Source organism: Pleurodeles waltl, chromosome 4_2, assembly GCF_031143425.1.
Source record: "Pleurodeles waltl isolate 20211129_DDA chromosome 4_2, aPleWal1.hap1.20221129, whole genome shotgun sequence".
In the NCBI taxonomy this organism is placed as follows: Eukaryota; Metazoa; Chordata; class Amphibia; order Caudata; family Salamandridae; genus Pleurodeles; species Pleurodeles waltl.
Window position 1 is genome coordinate 864,146,505 of NC_090443.1, and position 19,646 is coordinate 864,166,150.

Consider the following 19,646-nt stretch of genomic DNA (forward strand, 5'->3'; position numbering starts at 1 on the left):
ATCTGAAATGACTAATTAGCCAAAAGGAACAATTTACACGTGACACCGTTGACTATTTAAATGTCGCTGAGCTTTCAGTAGCATTGCCAAGAATCGACACATAAATATTGAAGAAGGTGCCCACCTGTGCGGACTCTTTGAAGCGTGGATCTCTGGTCTCGCATACACCTCTGCTGCTTCCTGGCTTCATCAGCCCCAGCTCCAAAAAGTCCTTGATATTATATCGCCCTGGTCCCATATTTTCCTTCTAACAAAATAAATGAATATTATAATGACATTCCATCTATGATGTGCTCAGTTCTTAATTAAAAAAAGAAAGAGTGTTGGTGCCCAAAGCTGTGCTCAGAAGCCTGTGCTGGTGCAATTAAACGCCAGTGCACTGAATGCCAAGCCTGATAGTCTTCAATTCACCTCAGGCCTCTTTAATCCATTACCAGACACTTCCTGCCCCTTTACCTCACCTTGCAGGTCCCTGATGTTTCCCTTTGTGATGTTTTTTACCTTCTTTCTCTTCTTTCTTTCCCCTTGGTGTGTTTTTCCCTTTGTTGCTCTCAGGAAATATCCAATGAGGAAAACTAAGTGCTGGCAGCCAAAAGCGAGTGCCAGTGGCCACCACCGGCAACCACCAGCTCAAATTAGGCACTGGATGTGCACTTGTAATTGAATCATGTCAATAATTTAACAAGCAATACAAGTACCTAATTAATAATACAAAACACTTACCTCTGGAAAATGAAAATACGTACAAACATCTCACCAGAAATCGTTGTTTCTCCCACATCTCCTTGTAGAGAAGGTGGGGCATTTGTGTCAATCTTTCGGTTTCCTGTGCTCTTTTCCAGCCAGGACCAGATGCTTTCTTCATAACATTACAGGGTATAAAATCGCCCTGAGTGACATTGTATGTTCCTGGACCCAATCGTTGTTCCTAAAACACAATATTCCTTTAAAGTGAACAGTTGCATCAATACAGTCGCCTCATTTGCATTGACGTGAACATATTTGTATTTCAAACACATTTCTTATTGTTTACACCCATCACATGCTAAGATCTCTAAGAAGCAAAGAAATACAGCAGAGTAAACACTTAGGGCCTGATCTATAGTTCGAAGTGAAATTAGAGATGATCAGCAGCCCAGAGGACATCTGTTAACATTGGCAGGAACCACCAACACAGCACTTCCTGTCAATGGATTAATAGTTTGACAGACGGTTCCATCAACATGACAGTACCACCCATCAAACATTTAACATGATTTTTATTTTCAAAAACAAAATCCCAAAGACGGATTTTGTTTTTGAAAATACAAACACTTACGACCCGACAACATCGTTTGGGTGGTCGAATGGCCAAACCTCTGACGGCCCTTTCTCCTTCGGCTGTCATAGACATATGTCAACAATGGAGATAAAGTCGTCTCAGTCGCTGACATACTTACGGTCCGCCCATCTGTATATCAGGCGGGTGGCCTTTCAGTTTTGTGGAGAGGGCACTAGCGTGCCCTCCCCACCAAACTCTAAATGAGCCTTCTAGGCCTATTACAAGTTGACATACATAGCTAGTAGCAGGTAACGTAGATTTTATGACAAGACCGGAGGCTCCTATTATGCGTTCTTTTCTTGCTTTAATAAAACAGCAGTAAATGAAGAAACTACAAATCCCATGGGCGTAGGGAAAACGAGTCAATGGGAAACAATTTGTAGTCCATAAACAGTAACCAATGAACATTAATGAATGGTATTATGACGTAACTGGACTGCGAACAGCCCTCTTTTCTTGCTGCTCGCAGCCAGTTAAGTCATTTTTTCTTCATTACTCTGTGTTATGTGTATTTTATATGGTAAATGCTGTCTTGAATTTAGTTTCTGGTGTGCGTACACGCACTGTGCAAATTTCGTGTTCCTTTTACTTTTCTGCCTAGCCGGCAAGTTGCCACACGTTTATTTTATTTATTTTATTAATTTTACTGTCGCGCGTGCTGAGTTCCAGGAGCGGTTTCACCCGCTCCTCAGGCGTTCAGCCGTTATTTCGGCTCGCGCTTGAGGAGAGAGGTGTTTCCTGACTCCTGGTGTTTTCCCTCAAGCTGTTTAGCGCGTTCCCAGCACTTTACCTACCGGCTGTTCTCCTCCTCCTGATGTGCTCCTCTGCCTGCTGTCGCCTGTTTGTAAGACGGCCCAGTTACACACCACGGGGCGGGCTTACTAGACTTCTCACTTCCCCTCCTTTCCACATTAACTCTTTAGCACCTAGTTTGACTGGTTGTGTTTCATTTCTGGGTCCTTCAGTACTGCATAACAAATATGGAGTCTGGCAGTTCCACTTCTCTTCAGGTTGACCAGGAGGAAGTGTCTGCTATTAAACAAGACATTAATATGTTTATTCAAAATTCAGTACAACAAGCTGTCAATACTTCTATTAATAAATTATCGAAAAATCTAGAATCTTCGGTTTTAAAGATGCTCAACAAGTCTTTATCTGCCCAGTCTGCAGGGGATTGCAGACAGCGCCCTTCCCCCAGGTCACCCATGGCAGAGGACGCGGTTCCTCAAAAGACTCCGAGTAAGGAGAATAACATTTCAGAAGGTACAGCTCAAAAACGCAAGGCCAAAACTAAACATGTCATGTCTCCCTTAATAATTTCCTCTATACCTGACACTGATGACAATGTACCTGATGCAGATTCAGATGTTGATCCATCTGACCATGATGATGTTTGCTCCTCGCCCATTTCTAGGAAATCTAAACTCTCTTCATCTAACGCAGGCACCTCAAATCCACTTCTAGATTGTGAAGGTGTGCCTATGTTTGATCCCTCATTTATTTTACACCCCAACTCGACTGAATGGTATCAAGCAGCTCATGTGGGGGAATATGTGTCAGCCAAATTATTTAGTTCACTGGACAAACAAACACGGGACAAGCTCAGATCAGAGTGTCCTCGTCCCTCTCTGGGGCACAAGTCTTCCACTACCCCTATTATCGACCAACCTATTTTAACTTTCTTCACCAAATTCGGCAAAGATCCTAGAAAAGGAATCAATAAAGCCTGGTCCTCATGCCAGGACAAATTATTGGATATCATTGGCCCTCTCACCCAGATTTTTGACATGGCTGAATCCGCCAGGATTGATGGGTCCTTTATTGATCCAGAAGAACTGTCCTTATGGGTCCAGAGGTCGGTATGCCTTCTGGGAAACGCTAATTCAGCTATTTCTCAGGAAAGGCGCAAAGGCATTCTTCTTAAACTAGATCCCAAACTTGTACACTTGGCCGCTCTCCAACCTCAGGCAAAAACAGAGGGTTTTTTATTTGGTGACAATTTTATTAAAGAGATAGGCAAATACGTAGCCACTTTCACCTTGTTGGATAAGGCTCAACAGTCTTTAAAGAAGGTATTTCATCAGCAGGTTTTTGTCAGGGCCGGCAGAGGCAGGAGCCGCTTTGCCGGCCGCTCCTACTACAATCAAGGCTCCTGTGGCAATTACAACACAGGACACCAAGAATTCAGACCTCAGTTTTATTCGCAAAGGACCAGAGGGTTTCACTCCAAAGGCTTTAAAAATACCAGAAATACCAAACAAACAGGTAAATCATTTTCTTTCTCATGTCTCCGTGGGCGGTCGTCTTTGTTATTTTCTGGCAAATTGGTTATTAATCACCTCAGATCCTTGGGTTCTAAGCACTGTTCAGGGTTATATGATAGAATTCTATTCCATCCCAGTGCAAACCATCGCCCCTCCTCTTCCTCGTTTCTCTACAGACATGTCCGCTCTTATTTCTTTGGAAGTTCAGTCCCTTCTCCAGAAGCAGGCTATTGCTCTTACTCTCCCAGACCCTGCAGGTTTCACCAGCTCCATTTTCTTGGTTCAAAAGAAGAACAAGAAGATGCGACCTGTTATCAATCTCAAGTTTTTCAACCAGTTTGTGGTCTACCGCCATTTCAAGATGGAAACCATCCTTCATCTCAGGGATTCCCTACAGCAGAACGATTGGATGGTTCGTTAGGATTTGCAGGATGCCTACTTGGTCGTTCCGATACATCCAGAACACAGGAAGTTTCTCCAATTCCAATGGCTCGATCAATTCTTCCACTTTAAATCTCTACCTTTCGGTCTTTCCTCAGCGCCATGGTGTTTCACCAAACTCATGAAGCCAGTGGTGGCACACCTCAGAGCTCAGGGTGTAAGACTCCTCATCTATCTAGATGATATTCTCCTCATGAGTCAATCGCAACAATTACTCACAACACACCTCAATCTAACCTGTACTCTTCTATCAGACTTGGGATTCATTATCAACAAGGAGAATTCTCTTCTTCCTACCCAAAGTATAGAATTCTTAGGTTTTCTTTTAAATTCAGTTTCAGCCAGTCTTCTTCTCCCTTCTGTAAAAATAAAATCTATCAAGTCAGAGATTCTTCAAGTATTACGTCATTCGTCCATTTCCCTAAGAACCCTCGCTCGCGTCGTCAGTCTTCTTTCCTCTTCCAGGCCATATTTCCAGGTCCCTTGCATTACCGGGCACTACAGCGTCTAAAGATTCAACATTTACGCAAAGGACTTTCTTATGCAGACATTATTCCACTGGATTACGATTCCCGTACAGAGTTGCAATGGTGGACAGACCATTTAGACGCCTGGAACAGGAGAACTATCTTTCCATCAGCCCCAGATCTTGTATTAGAGTCAGATGCAAGCCTAACCGGCTGGGGGGCCCAATGTGGCACAATCTCGACTGGAGGTTTATGGTTGTTAGAGGAGTCCAAATTGCATATCAGTTGTTTAGAGATGCTTGCAGGCTCCTTTGCAATCAGAAGCCTCGCAAAGAACAAGGTCTGTTGTGCTATCCTACTCAGGATGGACAATATTTCGGCGGTCCGTTACATAAACCATCTCGGAGGTACAAGATCCAAACCCCTTGCAGAATTAGCAAAGAGCTTTTGGGAGTTTTGCTTAACAAACCGAATTTTGGTTCATGCAGAGTACCTCCCGGGAACTCTCAACTCCGTTGCCGATTGGCACTCTCGTCATCTCCACAACTCAACGGATTGGAAGCTCCATCCCATGATCTTCCATTTTCTTCAGAACAAATGGGGACCCATGACGATCGACTTGTTCGCATCTCATCTCAACTCACAACTCCCTCTATTCGTCAGCTGGCGTCCGGATCCTTTGGCCCTGGCCTCCGATGCATTCCTTCAAGATTGGTCCAAATTCCTTTCATACGTACTATTAATTTGTACAGGTCAGCCATTTCTTCTAATCACCAGTTTGTCAACGGAAAACCGGTGGGTGAACACCCGCTTATTTGTCGTCTTTTAAAGGGAGTAAAGTTTGCCAATCCTCTGTTACCTAAATACAGATTGTTATGGGATGTTAATGTAGTTCTGAATTTTTTCCTCTCATGGCCCGACAACTCTTCCCTCTCTTTGAAGATGTTGTCGGCCAAACTCACTATGTTGTTGTGCCTTATTTCTATTAAACGTCTTTCTGATGTCAAAGCTCTAGATATTTCCGCAAGACAGTTTACTCCTTCCGGTGTGTTATTTACTGTGTCTCGAAGAACAAAAACAAATTTACAGTCTGTTTTTTATCCATACTTTCCGGATCGTCCTAAATTATGTGTTGCACAATGTTTAAAAGCTTATGAACTCATGACTGCTCATCTAAGAACGTCCTCATCTCATCAATTGCTTATTTCCTTCAGGAAACCTTACAAGCCTGTGTCTTCGGCTACTTTGGCCTGCTGGGTTAAGTGGATCATGTCTTTGGCTGGGATTGACACCTCTACTTTTGGAGCTCACTCTTCCAGAGGTGCTATGGCTTCCAAAGCCTTTTGGACGGGTTCTCGTCTTGAGGACATTCTTAGATCTGCAGATTGGTCTAATGACAATGTTTTTAGAGTATTTTATTGTAAACCAGTAGATAATGTTTCTTCGAATGTCATTAATTTGCTTTAAACTCGCATAATAGGAGCCTCCGGTCTTGTCATAAAATGTAGGTTTTCCTAGTTTTGATGACGGAAAGTCTTAATTTTATTAAAGACACGGAGGCGAGTATTATCCCACCCTGGTTGTAGTAACTATTGTCTGTTTTATTTCTACCACCCCCTTTAGTGTCAACATCGTCTGTTCAACCTGCTACCTAAACCTTCAAGCCATGGTGTGGATGCTCCTTCAACATCTTCCATATCACCTTATCCTCTTCTCTGTCTGGCGGACCAGCAGTGTGCTTCTCTCCATCATCAGTTTCCTGGACTTACGAACTTTTGCTCCGAGTTGTTATCTTTTATTATGGCTGTTCTCATTTTGGCTTCTATTTTTCCTTTATTTCGTACCAGCTGGGTGTTAAGCGCAAGAAGAGAGGGCTGTTCGCTGTCCAGTTACGTCATAATACCATTCATTAATGTTCATTGGTTCCTGTTTAGGGACTACAAATTGTTTCCCATTGGCTCGTTTTCCCTACGCCCATGGGATTTGTAGTTTCTTCACTTGCTGCTGTTTTATTAAAGCAAGAAAAGAACGCATAATACTCGCCTCCGTGTCTTTAATAAAATTAAGACTTTCCGTCATTAAAACTAGGAAAATCTACATTTACAGCAACATAGTTATCCCACGCCAGAGTCCAGCTAACTTACAATATGGGCCATTGGAATATTCTAAAAACAAATCTGCAGAAGTAATTTACAAAAAAGGTGACTAAGGCACAGGGACACAGCACACAACACATTCTTAGGTTACTTGTACATTGAAATACTGTTGTGCGCAGGTCTTAAGGACCAGACATTTTAGTCTTCAAACCCAGGAGAAAACTCCATCAACTTGAAAAACAATTTGACTCAGCACCTACAACCAATTCATATTTTTAGTTAATGAAAGCAGTATACATTCATGAGTGGACAGCAAAATGCACATGCATGAAATATTATGAATAACCTACAATGTTCTAAGTAAAAGTCTGCTCCTGTATTTATATGATTTTACAATTTGTAGCCCTGAAGAAGTCCTATTGGACTAAACACATTGGCTACAGAAAAATCAGAGAAGAAAAAGAAATGCTTTAAATAAAATCATGAATTAAGAATCTCTCCTATTAAGAAAAGGATTCTGGGTGTCTGTGCATTTTGCTGCACACTTATGAGTGTGTCCTGCTTTCATTATCTGAAAATATTAATTAGTTGTGTGTGCTGAGTCAAATTGTTTCAAATCTTTAGAAGTTTCGACTTCAATAATGTGATGCTTAATGCCAGCATCCTAATATGCAATCATAATTCTTGTATGTAAGGTAACTGATGCATAAGCAGATAAAGTGATTTGCCCATGAACACCCTCCCAGTCTCATGGCTAAAGACAACTAGGTCATTCATCATTGAACTGTACTGATAAGATAGCCCTACTGGCCCTAAAATATTACATTTAACTATACAGTTCAATATCACTTCTTGAAATGTACAAATGTATGATCCAGAGAACAGTGATTTATTTGGAAAGAGCTGCTCCCAGAATTAAGATATTCATTAAGTTAAAATACTCTCCATAAAAGCTGGAAGGTGAACTTAAAGGGCATAGCTCTACTTACATGACTTTTCCTAAGGTAAACGTCCTAAACAACGCGTTGCCAACAACGCAGACGTTTCCTATGCAAGCCTAATGACGCTTGGAGGAACAATGCATGCCTTTTTCTCTGCCTTAACCACGCATGTGCTAAACTATGCATATGCGTGGTTAAGACAGAGAAAAAGGCAGAGAGCTCAGGAGAGGATGTGGTGAGGTAAATGGGGCTGGGTAGCGGTGCTTTTTTAGAAATGCAATTTCACCCTTCCTGAAGCTCCTTAATTTGCATTAGCCTGCCAGTAGCTGCACAGCCAGTGCTTGAGCTTTGTGAGGTGTGAAACCTGCTCCCAGAGTAGAACAATTATTTAGGCTTGGTGACAGGATGGACTGGGTGTAGGGCATGTGATTCCTATCAGCTCAGAAGGGCAGTTCAGATGGCCCAAGAACATCATTAACTTGAAAGGGACAGATATGAAGCATGCCCATTCATAGTTTAGTGTAAGTGGAGACCTGTAGAATGGAAAGCTCTTGTCTCCAAGGCACACATCTAGCCAGTTTGGCTTCAAAACTAAAGGGAGGGAAGGTACCCCCAGAGCTAGTTTTGAGTGAACACAGCTGAGGGGGCTGCTCATTTCCATAAACACAGCCCTAACTTGTGCACAAGCTCCCTCCAATGGCAGGTGGCATGCACCATCTTGGACTCCCCTTAGAATGGTGATTTGTGGGATGGTATGCAGTAAAGCAAACAGTATCTGCTCCAAAAGTAAGGAGGGCTGTCCCTGGGAATTTTTTCTCTTTGGCTAGGGTGTTGTAGGAGTCTGCTCATCCACTAGGTCGTGCAAACTAGGAATGTGGCACCACAAGAGACCCTAGAACGTTTTTGGGCCTGTTGAAGGACAGTAGAGGACTAAATGCATTGTCTCTGAACCGAGAGGAAGCCTGAGGACCGGACATACTCCATCTTGTACTCAGTACAAAGAGTGAACTCCTGAAGTCAGTTGGCAGGCCTTCTGTGGGGCTACAGTGACACAAAAAGCTTAAAGGCACCTTTTTCTGAAGTGACCAGTTGACAAGTACCGACTGAACATGTACTGGACCTTGCTGGTGACCTCTGTCAAAGTGGTTCATGGCACATAAGTGCTGTCCTCGCGGTCTTGGGGTTCTGGAAGAATTATACGTGACCCAGAGGAGTTGCTCCAGAAACCCTGAAAAGTTGGGACTTAAAATACTTTTGGACATTCAAGACCTCTGAAGCCTTCAGTGGGACCTCAAGGCAAATGTGTCTGATTTGAATGCAATTTCATTGGATACAGCTTGCCCCGCTGAAGGATTCTGAGCTCCAAAAAAGACTAAGGCCATGATTTAGAATTTGGCTGAGGAGTTACTCTGTCACAAACATGACAGAAATCCCGTACGCCATATTACGATGTCTATAAACTATAATGGAATTGTAATTCGGTGGACGGGATATATCTGTCATGTTTATGATGGAGTAACCCTCAACTCTATTTTTCTAATTTGGTCTGTGAATTTGACTTTTTGGTGTTTAAACTTTAATACTGTTTGGGTACTGCATAGATACTTTACTCGTTGCCCCAAGCTAAGCATGTCTGCTCTGCGCCATAGCTACCACGGGCAGCTGCTTTTCAAGGGCATGAGGGGCGTCGATCTCCCACTCTGGGAGAAAATAAAAAGATGAAAAGACCGAGCAGTTGGAAATAAATTGCTGCTGCTGTTATGTGATGAACTGGTGTTAATCCCTGTTTCTGTCTGTGGAAAAGAGGTCGGGTGAATGTGACCTGAGGCTTCCTCAGTATTGCACCTGTGCTGGCAGGTTGAAGTATTCCGCGCTACAGGCATAAGCCAGGCCTGTAACAACAAACCTGGGGGCGTGGTGGGTTGTCATTTTCACATACGAGTTTCCCTTTCGGGCATTATTTACATGGGCCAGGGCAGGAATAAAACACTGCCATTAAACTAAATGGCCAGGGGCAAGGCAAGCCTTTGATAATAATGAAGGAGTGGGTGTGTCCCTAAAAGCTTTCCTCTCCTTTGCTTCCCAGCAACTGCTGCCGTTGGTCGGGACTGGAATGCGATTGGTGGGCTGGGGCAGGGGAAGGGGCAATGCAGAGCTTCTTTCAGGTTAATAAATCGAGTCAGAGGGGTTGAATATTTTTTAATTAGTTTTCACTGCATGCTCAGCTTTAAAGAGACTTATTAGTATGCACTTTCACCAAACTAGGTGGCTAGACTGGATCCTGCTAACTTAATTAGCAACAACAGCACTGTGCAAATCCAGTGTTGGGGATTTCTGTGTGCTTTTGATTAGAGAAACAGTGCAGAACTCAAAAGACAAAGCCCACGCCCACTCACAGGGAAACCAGCAGAATTCAGTATTCTGCCTGCCTGCACCGTACATCAAGTACGTTTTGAAACCACTGGCGGCTGCTGCAAATATTAAGGGGGGTGGGAGACGACAGGGACGATGGGGACAAATACATTTTTAAAAAATGACTTACCGTTCACTGCCTCTGCCGTTGTCTGCTGCCGCCTTGCTCGTCCTCCTTTCCTGTTCTGGTGTCCCAGCATTCACTGGTGTACCAGTACAGGCTCCACAGCAATCCTGACGCTGCTTTCATGCTAAAGCTAGCAAGAAAGCAGCACCAGGATTGGACCGGGACTGCTCAGACTGCTGCTCAGCCACAGCCCTGGTGCCTGTGCAGTTTCTCCAGCCCGGCTGGGTATACAGCCAGGCTGGGGAAACCTAAGTCTGCATATGTGTTTGGACAGCCATCTTAGGCCGCCAAACACAACATGCGCACTTAGTGCACTCAATTTCTCATTACCCCCTCCCAACACCCATGGCCCAGCCCCACCCCTCCCTTCACATGATGGCTGAGCCAGCAGCAGATAAAATAAAACGATATTAAAGTATTGTTTCATTTTTCTGCTTCTGGCTTTTAGCCAGTGGGGCGACACTCCTCTGTCATTGCAGAGGAGCCGCCCCTGTTTGAAACTTGGGTGACATGCTGCCCGGGCTGATCCTGCTCTCCTCCATGACCATCTCCTCCTCCTACTACCAGCCTGAGCCAGAAGGACCTGGAGCCTATGAAAAATATTTTCAGGGATACAACAAGCAAAAATAATAACAAAAGCAGTAACAAGTAAAAGTAATAACAAAAGCAGTGTGAAATGTTTTAGGTGTGGATTCTCAGGGCACTTTGCCAATGACAAAAGGTGCCCTGCTAAAATTCAATGTTGTACAGCGTTTGGCATTGTGGGCCATATAAGAAAAAATTGCAAGAAAGTCAAGAATGGGATGATAAAATTATTAGAAAACGATTCTAGTCAAAGTCAAGATTCACAATCCAGTGGTGAGGATGAGAACATTAACATGTTTTTTCTGTGTGGAACCCATTGGGGTATCTAAGGCAAAAAGAGGCAAGTCTAAATGCGAAGTATCTATTGGCAGTGTCGAAATATTAATAACTGCTGGCTCAGGTTCTCCATATGTGTTTATAAACAAGAGTATCTGGGACAAGACATTTACCTCTGTGTTAGGGAATTAACTTTTATCACCAGATATTGCTCCTAAGAGCATCGCAGGGGATTCCATTGATATATTAGGCTACAGAGAGCATCCTTTCGTTTTCAAAGACAGAGAAGCCTTTTGTAAGCTTTATGTATCGAAAATTGGTCCTTCTGTTTTGGGGTGGTGGGATCAAGGAGATGTGGGCATCATTTTAGATCACAGCAGTACCAAGCCAGTATTAGTAATGGATGACTTGACGTGGCAAAACAATGACCATTTAATTTTGGCATATCCTGAGGTATCTTCAGATAAAGTGGTATGTGTAAAAGGATTCCAACACAAGATTGTTTTAAAGGATAATGCAACACCATGTGTGCATAAAGTCAGGCATATTCCCTTAAGCATCAGAAATGAAGTAAAATCTGAACTAGACAAATTACAAAAACTGTTATAATAGAGTCTATGGAAGATTCTGATTGGGTATTACCATTGGTTAAGGTGTGACGGCCTAATGGAAAACTATGACTTTGTGTGGATTAAAGAGGCCTAAATAAGAACATTCTGGTAGAACAGTTTCCTCTCCTGAAAATCCATGAAATGTTATCTAAAACTAAGGGGGTGAAGTTGTTTACTACCATGTATTTAAGATCTGCATACCACCAAGCTCCACTTCATGAGAGCAGTCACAGTCCCACGGCTTTTATTACGCCTTTTGGATGCTTCCAATTCATCAGGTTTCCCTTTGGGCTAGCATCTGCTGCTGCAATGTTTCTGCGCCTTATGTATTTATTATTTAAAGACTTGGACAATGTGTTATTCTTTCAGGATGGCATTCTGATAATGGGAAAAGATAAGCAGGAGCATGACACCAGATTGATTGATGTATTGGACATATTGAGGGGACAAAGGATGACAGTGGAGTATAGCAAATGTAAAATAGCTAAAACAGAAGCACCTTATCTAGGACATGAAATCAGCAGAAGAGGGATTGTACCTAAAGCTTCCTTAATGAAGGCGATTCTGGATGCTCCCCACCCTCTCCCACCAGCAAGGAAGATGTTAGAGCATTCCTCAGTCTAGCTGAGTTCTACTCAAAATATGTTCACAATTTCTCATGCAAGACATACCCAATCAGGCAACTTCTTAAGGCACAGAAATATTTTTTGAGGTCAAATGAATGTAATGAAGTGTACTCGCCCCTCCCCTTGTAATAGGGAGAATCAAGTATTTAGACCATGGAAACAAATTAAACAGGTAGAACTGATACCAGCTCTAGAAAAGACCCTGGTAAAGGACAACAAGTTCTTTCTGCTCCCTCTTGATAGCCTTTATCAGGGCCTGGAGACTGTTATGTCTCAACTGGCACCTCCCAAGATTCTTAGGCCCACTAGTAGGAATAAGTTAAACCAACCTTGGTTTACTAGTGAATTGAAGGCTCTCCAAAGGAAATGCCGTCAATTGGAGAGACAGTGGAAATTAAATCCTGGCACTGAGGAAAGGGAGCTACTCAAGTCTACCTTTAAAATTTATAGAGCGGCCAAGTCTGCCTATTATACGGTTAAGGTTCAGGAGGCTTTGAATGTTCCGAGAGAGCTATTTAAGGTGATCAAGGAATTATCCACCCTCTCTAAGCCACCTGATCTAGTAAATACACAAGAGTACTGTGACAAGGTAGCAAAGCATTTTGAAAACAAGATCCTTTGCTCTTATGCTAACTTCGCCCCTCTTGATGACAGTGGGGAGTTGATTCCCTGTACTTCTCCCGATCCGTTAGCTAGTGAAGTAACTCTGTCTGATTTTCCTTGCCCGTCTCATGACGATCTTAGCAAACTAATTTTGAATATGAAGTCTGGCTCCCCTTTAGATCCATGTCCTCCTTCAGTGATTCATGTGGTCCCTGACTATATAGCTCGGATTCTAATTCCGATTTTTCAGGAAATTCCTAAATCTGGATGCTATCCTTCTAGATGGAAGGAGGCCATAGTAGTCCCTGTAAAGAAGAAACCACTTGGAGACGTGCAAGACCTTGACATTTTACGGCCAATTGCGCTCCTTCCTTTCTTTGCCAAGATTTTAGAGAAAATCATGAATAAGGCACTAGTGGATTTTCTTGGGGAAGTGGAAGTTTTAGATCCCTCGCAGCATGGCTTCAGGAAAGCTCATAGTACGGAAACAGCCCTTATCTCCTCCACTGATTCCATTCGTAGACTTGTGGATGAGGGACAGGGTGCCATTCTAGTCCTGTTAGATTTATCTGCAGCCTTTGATACTATTTCTTCCCAGATTCCGTCTCTATCAAGTAGGTGTTAGAGATAGGGCCTTGAAATTGTTAGAATATTTTCTAAAAAACAGATGGACTACGGTAAGATGTGGTAACTTCGATTCCACACCTTACCTTCTTCCTTGTGGGACTCCACAGGGTTCCTCATTAAGCCCTACTTTGTTCAATATTTATGTTGCCCCGCTGGCAAACCTGGTTCGTTCTTTTGGCTTTATCCCCTCTTTATATGCAGAAGACACACAGCTTATTATCCCTGTTAATAAAAACTGGGAGGAGGTGGCGGACCGTTTTAACCTCTGTATGAAGGAGGTTAGCAACTGGATGGGATCGAACTGGTTTAAATTGAATGCTTCGAAGACTGAAATTCTCTGTTTTGGATCTGGTGTTAAATATTGGAATCCACGCTGGTGGCCATCAGACTGTGGTTCTCTTCCTACCCCTTCTAATGTTAGCAAAAATTTGGGTGTTATGTTTGACAATCAACTGTCCTTCAAATATCAGGTTAACCACATGGTCAAAATTGGTCTTTGGCTGATTAAAATGTTAAGGAAAGTTTTTCCTTTTCTTCAGCACAAATGGAGAGTTGCCGCCACTCTAGCCTTGTTAATATATAAAATGGATTACTGCAATGCTTTGTTTCTCAATTTAGATAAAGGCCTTCTTAATAGGCTACAGCTGATTCAGAATTCAGCTGCCAGAGCAGTTCTTAATCTTTCACGTTGGTCCTCTGTTAGAAGTAGTCTCAGACAACTGCACTGGCTTCCAGTGGCTCAGCGGATTATTTTTAAATCCCTTTGTCTGTCTTTTAAAGCCGTGCATGGCCAAGGCTCTAAATATCTGTCTGCTAAATTAGGCTGGTATAAACCTAAGAGGCATCTTAGATCATTATCAGCCTGCTATATTCATGTTCCCTGCACTTATAGAGTGACGTGGGGTGACAAAGCCTTTACTGTGGCTGCAGCCAAGTGCTGGAATTCCCTCCCTCTAAATATTAGGGCTGAAACATGTTATTTACGGTTTAGGAAGTTGATTAAAACGTGGCTCTTTCCTAACTAATCCTTTCTTTTTGTTTTTCTGTGGGTTGGGTTTTCCTTATGAGTGTAGTGACGTTTTTTACCTATGTTAGCGCTTTAATGTTCTTTGTGAGCCGGAATGCGCTTTATAAATATATTTACATACATACATACATGAGACTTTTATAAAAAATAAAGGTGATATAGCTGGTACCCCTCCACTACTTTGCTTTGATCCACGGTTACAAAGCGTAGTTACTAGAGATGTGAGCAGCCGGGGATTGGATGCTGTGCTCTCTGAGATTGATTCACAAGGTAGTGAAAGTATATTTGGATTTGCCTCACATACTTTATCTCCACCTCAGCAGAAATACTCTCAAAAATCAAGATATCGCGCTGGCGATGATGGCTTGACGGCAGCAGTTCCGCCCTGTGACGGAAGCCTGAAGAGCGAAAAACATATGGTATCGTTGGACATTTCCCTATGGTCTGGCTTTCGAAGTCAATAACAAAGCTTGCCACTTCACGGCCGTGGATGAGGCGGCAGCTGTGTTGGGCCTACAGTCGTAGAGTGCGGGTGGAGACTTCGGCGCCGCTGGAGCTGTGCGTGGATGGGACGACCCTTCTGCTTCGTTGGAGCAATGGAGATAACAGAGGAGGGGGAGGAAGACTCCCAGGAAGTGACATTTTCCAACTGTTTCGCTCCTGCGATGGTTCTGGAGAGGTCCTGGGGGGCCTTTGATGCAGCCCAAGGCAGGGGTCTTATTGGAGGTAGGGCGGCGGGGGAGAGGCTTTTCCACGTGAGGGACAGTCTGACATTGAGGAGCCTGAAATTGACTTGCCCGCTGGTGGCCTGATCTGGCATGACCCCGCTCTTGTTGCTTCCGAAAGGTCCGGGGCTGTTCCTCCATTCTTGCTGACTTGGGATTGATGAATGATCTGGGGGGGGAGAGGAGGAGGCGGTGTCATATCCCATCCACACAATGAAGAAAGTAAGGAAGTTTGCCATTCTGCGTTTTCTTGTTCATGTGTTTGTTTCTATAGCAGATGTTTTTTCTGTTTGGTCTTTTTTTATTATCACTTTTTGTCATGAGAGAGCCTTGTGGGGGGCCTGGGAAACACTTGGGGTGCCGGGTGGGGGAGGATGTGGGGTGGGGAGCGGGAAGCCGGGGATGCTGTAGAACGCTTGGTTAAGAACATTTTGGTTACTCCAGTGTAATGTTGGAAGTGCTATCATGGAATGTTAAGGGGTTGAACTCCCCCAATAAGAGGTCGCAGCTGAGAAAGTATTTCGATGATCACCATTATGATTTTGTGGCCTTACAGGAAATGCATCTGAAGGGGGGGAGGGACACCGTCTGTGCCACAAACAGTACCCCCAGATATTTTCGGCTTCTGCGCCAACGAAACATTGTGGGGTGGCCCTCTTGTTCCACAGGTCGATTCACTTCCGGGGAGTGGAATCCAAGCAGGATAAGGAGGGCAGATACTTAATGGTCAAGGGCAGCCTGGGGGGAGACAGTGTAAGACAGCCACTCTGTACACACCTAACAGTGGTCAGACCCAATTTCTTCTGCATTTCCTGGAAGAGCTGAAGGGTTATGCAGAGGGCGAGATAATTTTATAGGGTGATTTCAATCTGGTTTGGGATTCAGCGATAGACACGACACACCCACAGAGATCACAGATAAGTGCTTTTGCCAGATCAGTGAAGTCTGCCTTCCGCCGCATGGGGCTCCCTCAAACATATGGAGAGGGATTACACCTTCTTTTCTCACTCTCACCGATCCTACTCAAGGATAGCTTATATATTTCTGAGTGGTCCGCTGCGACAGACTCTGCGATCTGTGGCCATCCACCCGATTATTATATCAGACCATGCCCCTGTGGAGGTTACCCTGGCGTGGTCCCTAGCGTGCTCCACCGCCAGGCGCTGGTACTACCCTAATGTCCTGATCCGTGACTCTGCTTCTCGTAACGATCTGCGGAAAGCTATCAGAGAGTATTTCCAACATAATAAGGTGCTGGACACCACCCCCCTATTCTGTGGGATGCCTTTAAGGCAGTCATCAGGGGCACGTGCATTTCCCTGGCATCCGAGCTAAGTCGGTTAAAGTCTGAAGACCAGCGCCTCTTGGAAAACGAACCTAAAGTTGCTCAATGGGCCCATAAGCTCTCCCTGACCTGGCAGGCCAGAGGAGGGTAGTAGCCATTAAAGGTAAACTACAATCCATTTATACGAATAGGGTGGAAATGGCACTGTTGAGGCTTCAGAAAACTCATTACCAAAACGGCAATAAGATAGGCACCCCACTGGCGAGACAACCACGAATCAAACAAGCTAAGGACTATATGGGGCAGGTTACCAACGAGCTCGGGAACATTTCACTGAGGAGGATAAGGCATTGGAATTTAGAAGGTTCTACGCCTGTCTCTATCAAGCAGATCAACCTCCTGCCCATTCTCAGGAAAGATATTTACAAAGTTCCCTGCTTCCACAGGCCTCCAGGGAGACAAATGAAGTGCTGGAGGCACCGTTTACAGTGGAGGAGGTCTAGGCGGCTATTGACGCACTCCCCCTGCACAAGGCTCCCAGTCCCAACGGGTTTACCGCCCACTTTTACAAGTCCTTTGGTGGGGAACTGTCAGGACATTTTACTGCACTGTTTAATTATGTAAAAGGAGAGGGATGGTGTCCCCCTCTATGGGAGAGGCTCTGGTCACACTTATTCCCAAGGCCGGGAAAGACCCTCAGCTCTGTGCCTCCTACAGGCCTATTGCCCTACTTAACCACGATACCAAATTATACTCTAAAATTCTGGTGAGGAGACTGGAGGATGTTATGCCGGAGTTGATTCACCCGGATCAATCGGGCTTTATCAAGGGGTGCCAAATCCATGACAATTTGCGACGTGTCATTCATCTGATGGAAGAGGTATCTAAGAAATAGGTCCCCGCGCTTTTGTTGGCGCTCGATGCTGAACAAGCATTCGATAGGGTGGAGTGGTCATTCCTGGTGGCTACAATGCGGCGATTTGGTTTCGGGGACCAATTTATAACAATGGTGAAGAGCAATTATTCATGCCCCAGGTCCTGTATTCTGGTGAACGGTGTGTCCTTGGATTTTTTTATTTGCCGTGGGGTACGAGGCAGGGATGTCCTCTTTCCCTGCTGCTCTTTGCGCTCAGTGTTGAAATCCTGGCGGCGCGCATAAGAGCATGCCCCGACTTCCAAGGCATTAGGTTTGGTGCCAACTACCATAAAATCTCCCTGTTCACCGACGACATTTTATTGTTCGTCACTGATCCCCGTCCGTCTCTTCTGGCAACTGAGGAAGAGTTGACGCTCTTCGAACAGGTGGTAGGCTTTAAAGTCAACACGAGGAAATCATATCTCCTTAATCTGACGGTGCCCGCCGCTACAATGGCCCAGCTAGCTTCCTTGTCTCCATTTATTTGGGCTAAAAAAGAAATCACATATCTGGGCGTTAGGCTGGTCCCTAGGGTGTCTGATCTGTTCCGAGTCAACTACCCACCCCTGCTCAAATCACTGCGAGAGGACTTCAAGAGGTGGTCATCGCTCCGGCTTTCTTGGCTGGGGCGTATCAATAGCATCAAGATGGCGGTGCTTCCTCGTTTCCTATATCTCTTTCAGAGCCTACCCGTTGACATCCCATCAGAATTTTTTGCAGAGGCCCGGGCGATGCTCACAAGGTTTATTTGGCACGGGTTGAGGGCTAGATTACCTTACAAAGTGCTTATGTGCCCCCGAGAAGAAGGCGGACTGGCACTCCCCGACCTCCTCCAGTATTATAGAGCTGCACAACTGCGTGTTCTGGCTGAGTGGTCCCTCTGAAAGTCAGATAAGTTGTGGCTTCACATGGATAGGGCGGTGAAAGGAAGGACTCTGTGGGATATCCCGTGGAGGCCCAGAGGGGCACGTCCACAGAACGTATACCTTAGTACCCCCACTGTCACTACCCCTAAGGTGTGTGATAGGGTGACAAAAGCTTATGAGATTACTTCCTTTCGTTCACCACATACTCCCATCCATTGAACAAGGCTTTTCCTCCGGAGGAATCTGTGGGGCCCTTCGATAGATGGAGGGAAGGGGGGTGTTTGCGGATTGCAGATTTATACAATGGCGACCAGCTTCATACATTTGCTAACTGTTGCAGGGATTTTCATCTCCCGTCATCCGAACACTTCCATTATACACAATTAGTGCTTTCGGTCTCACAACCTCACATGCAGGAGGCGGCCACCAGGGAGCTTCTTCCAATGGAGCATTTTGTGCAGCGGGAGGAGTGGAGAGGGGCAGTATATCTACGCTGTACAACATATTGGCTTCAGCGCACAGGGCACCGACTCCTCGGCACATCCCCTTTTGGGAACAGGTGCTGTGCACTTTGGTGAGTGGCAACCATTGGCAACACCTATTTCATGACATATCCAAACATAATCGCTCGATTGGCACTAGGGAAGCACACTATTAATTACTCTACAACTGGTACCTCTACCCAGAGAAGCTTAAGAAAATATAACCCCAGGCGACCGACAGGTGTTGGTGAGGCTGTGGCATGCTGGGGGATTTTAGACACATTTGGTGGGACTGCCCTGCTATCTGCCCCTTTTGGAACGAAATTCTCTCCCACTTGAAAGAGATATTGGGTTACTCCATGCCGACATCTCTGGAGCACATCCTGTTGGGCCTTCGTGCCCTGGAGCTGAAACATCAAAGGCATTCTGTGGCCATTCTGTGGCTGGCGCTGGGGGCTACGAAGACCACTTTAGCGTCCTTCTGGAAGAAGGTGGACCCGCCCCCAATGGCCCTGTGGTTCACGAGGTTATGGCGGGGCCTCGCTATGGAGCATATGGCTGACAAAATGGACGGCTCGCGCAGTGGTTTTGACATTATCTGGGTCCCACTGGTCAGGTTTCCCTCACGGGCATTCCCCTTACAGCATTAAGTCCACGCCTTTGGGCGCTGCACCTTTTCCATGCATAGGAGCCAAGTGCAGAGGGTAGTTGAGTGTGATTAGGGCTGATCCTTCAGGCTCGGGGAGGGGGCTCTCAGCTCCATGGCCTCTTAATTCGCTTCAGACACATCAACGGGATAGGACACTTGTTGTGTTGTAAGGTTTTGTTATTTGTTTGTTCAGATGCCGGAGGTGAATGGCTTTGTTCACCGTTTGTAGGGTGAAAGCGATGTCTTAAGCATGTGTTTCTCTCTAATATTTGTTAACCTTGTCTTGGAATGGGAGGGAC

At 44.8% G+C, this 19,646-nt stretch overlaps 1 protein-coding gene across 1 annotated transcript in view; it reads right to left on the bottom strand.

Moving 5' to 3' along the window:
- Window positions 1–19,646, bottom strand: part of CIMAP2 (ciliary microtubule associated protein 2) — a 193,967-nt gene that overhangs the window by 60,880 nt on the left and 113,441 nt on the right. The window contains exons 3-4 of the mRNA XM_069232614.1: window positions 758–928; window positions 125–247 (exon numbers count right to left, since the gene is read on the bottom strand). Of these exons, the coding sequence (XP_069088715.1) occupies window positions 125–247; window positions 758–928 (294 nt within the window). The remainder of the gene's footprint in view (window positions 1–124; window positions 248–757; window positions 929–19,646) is intronic.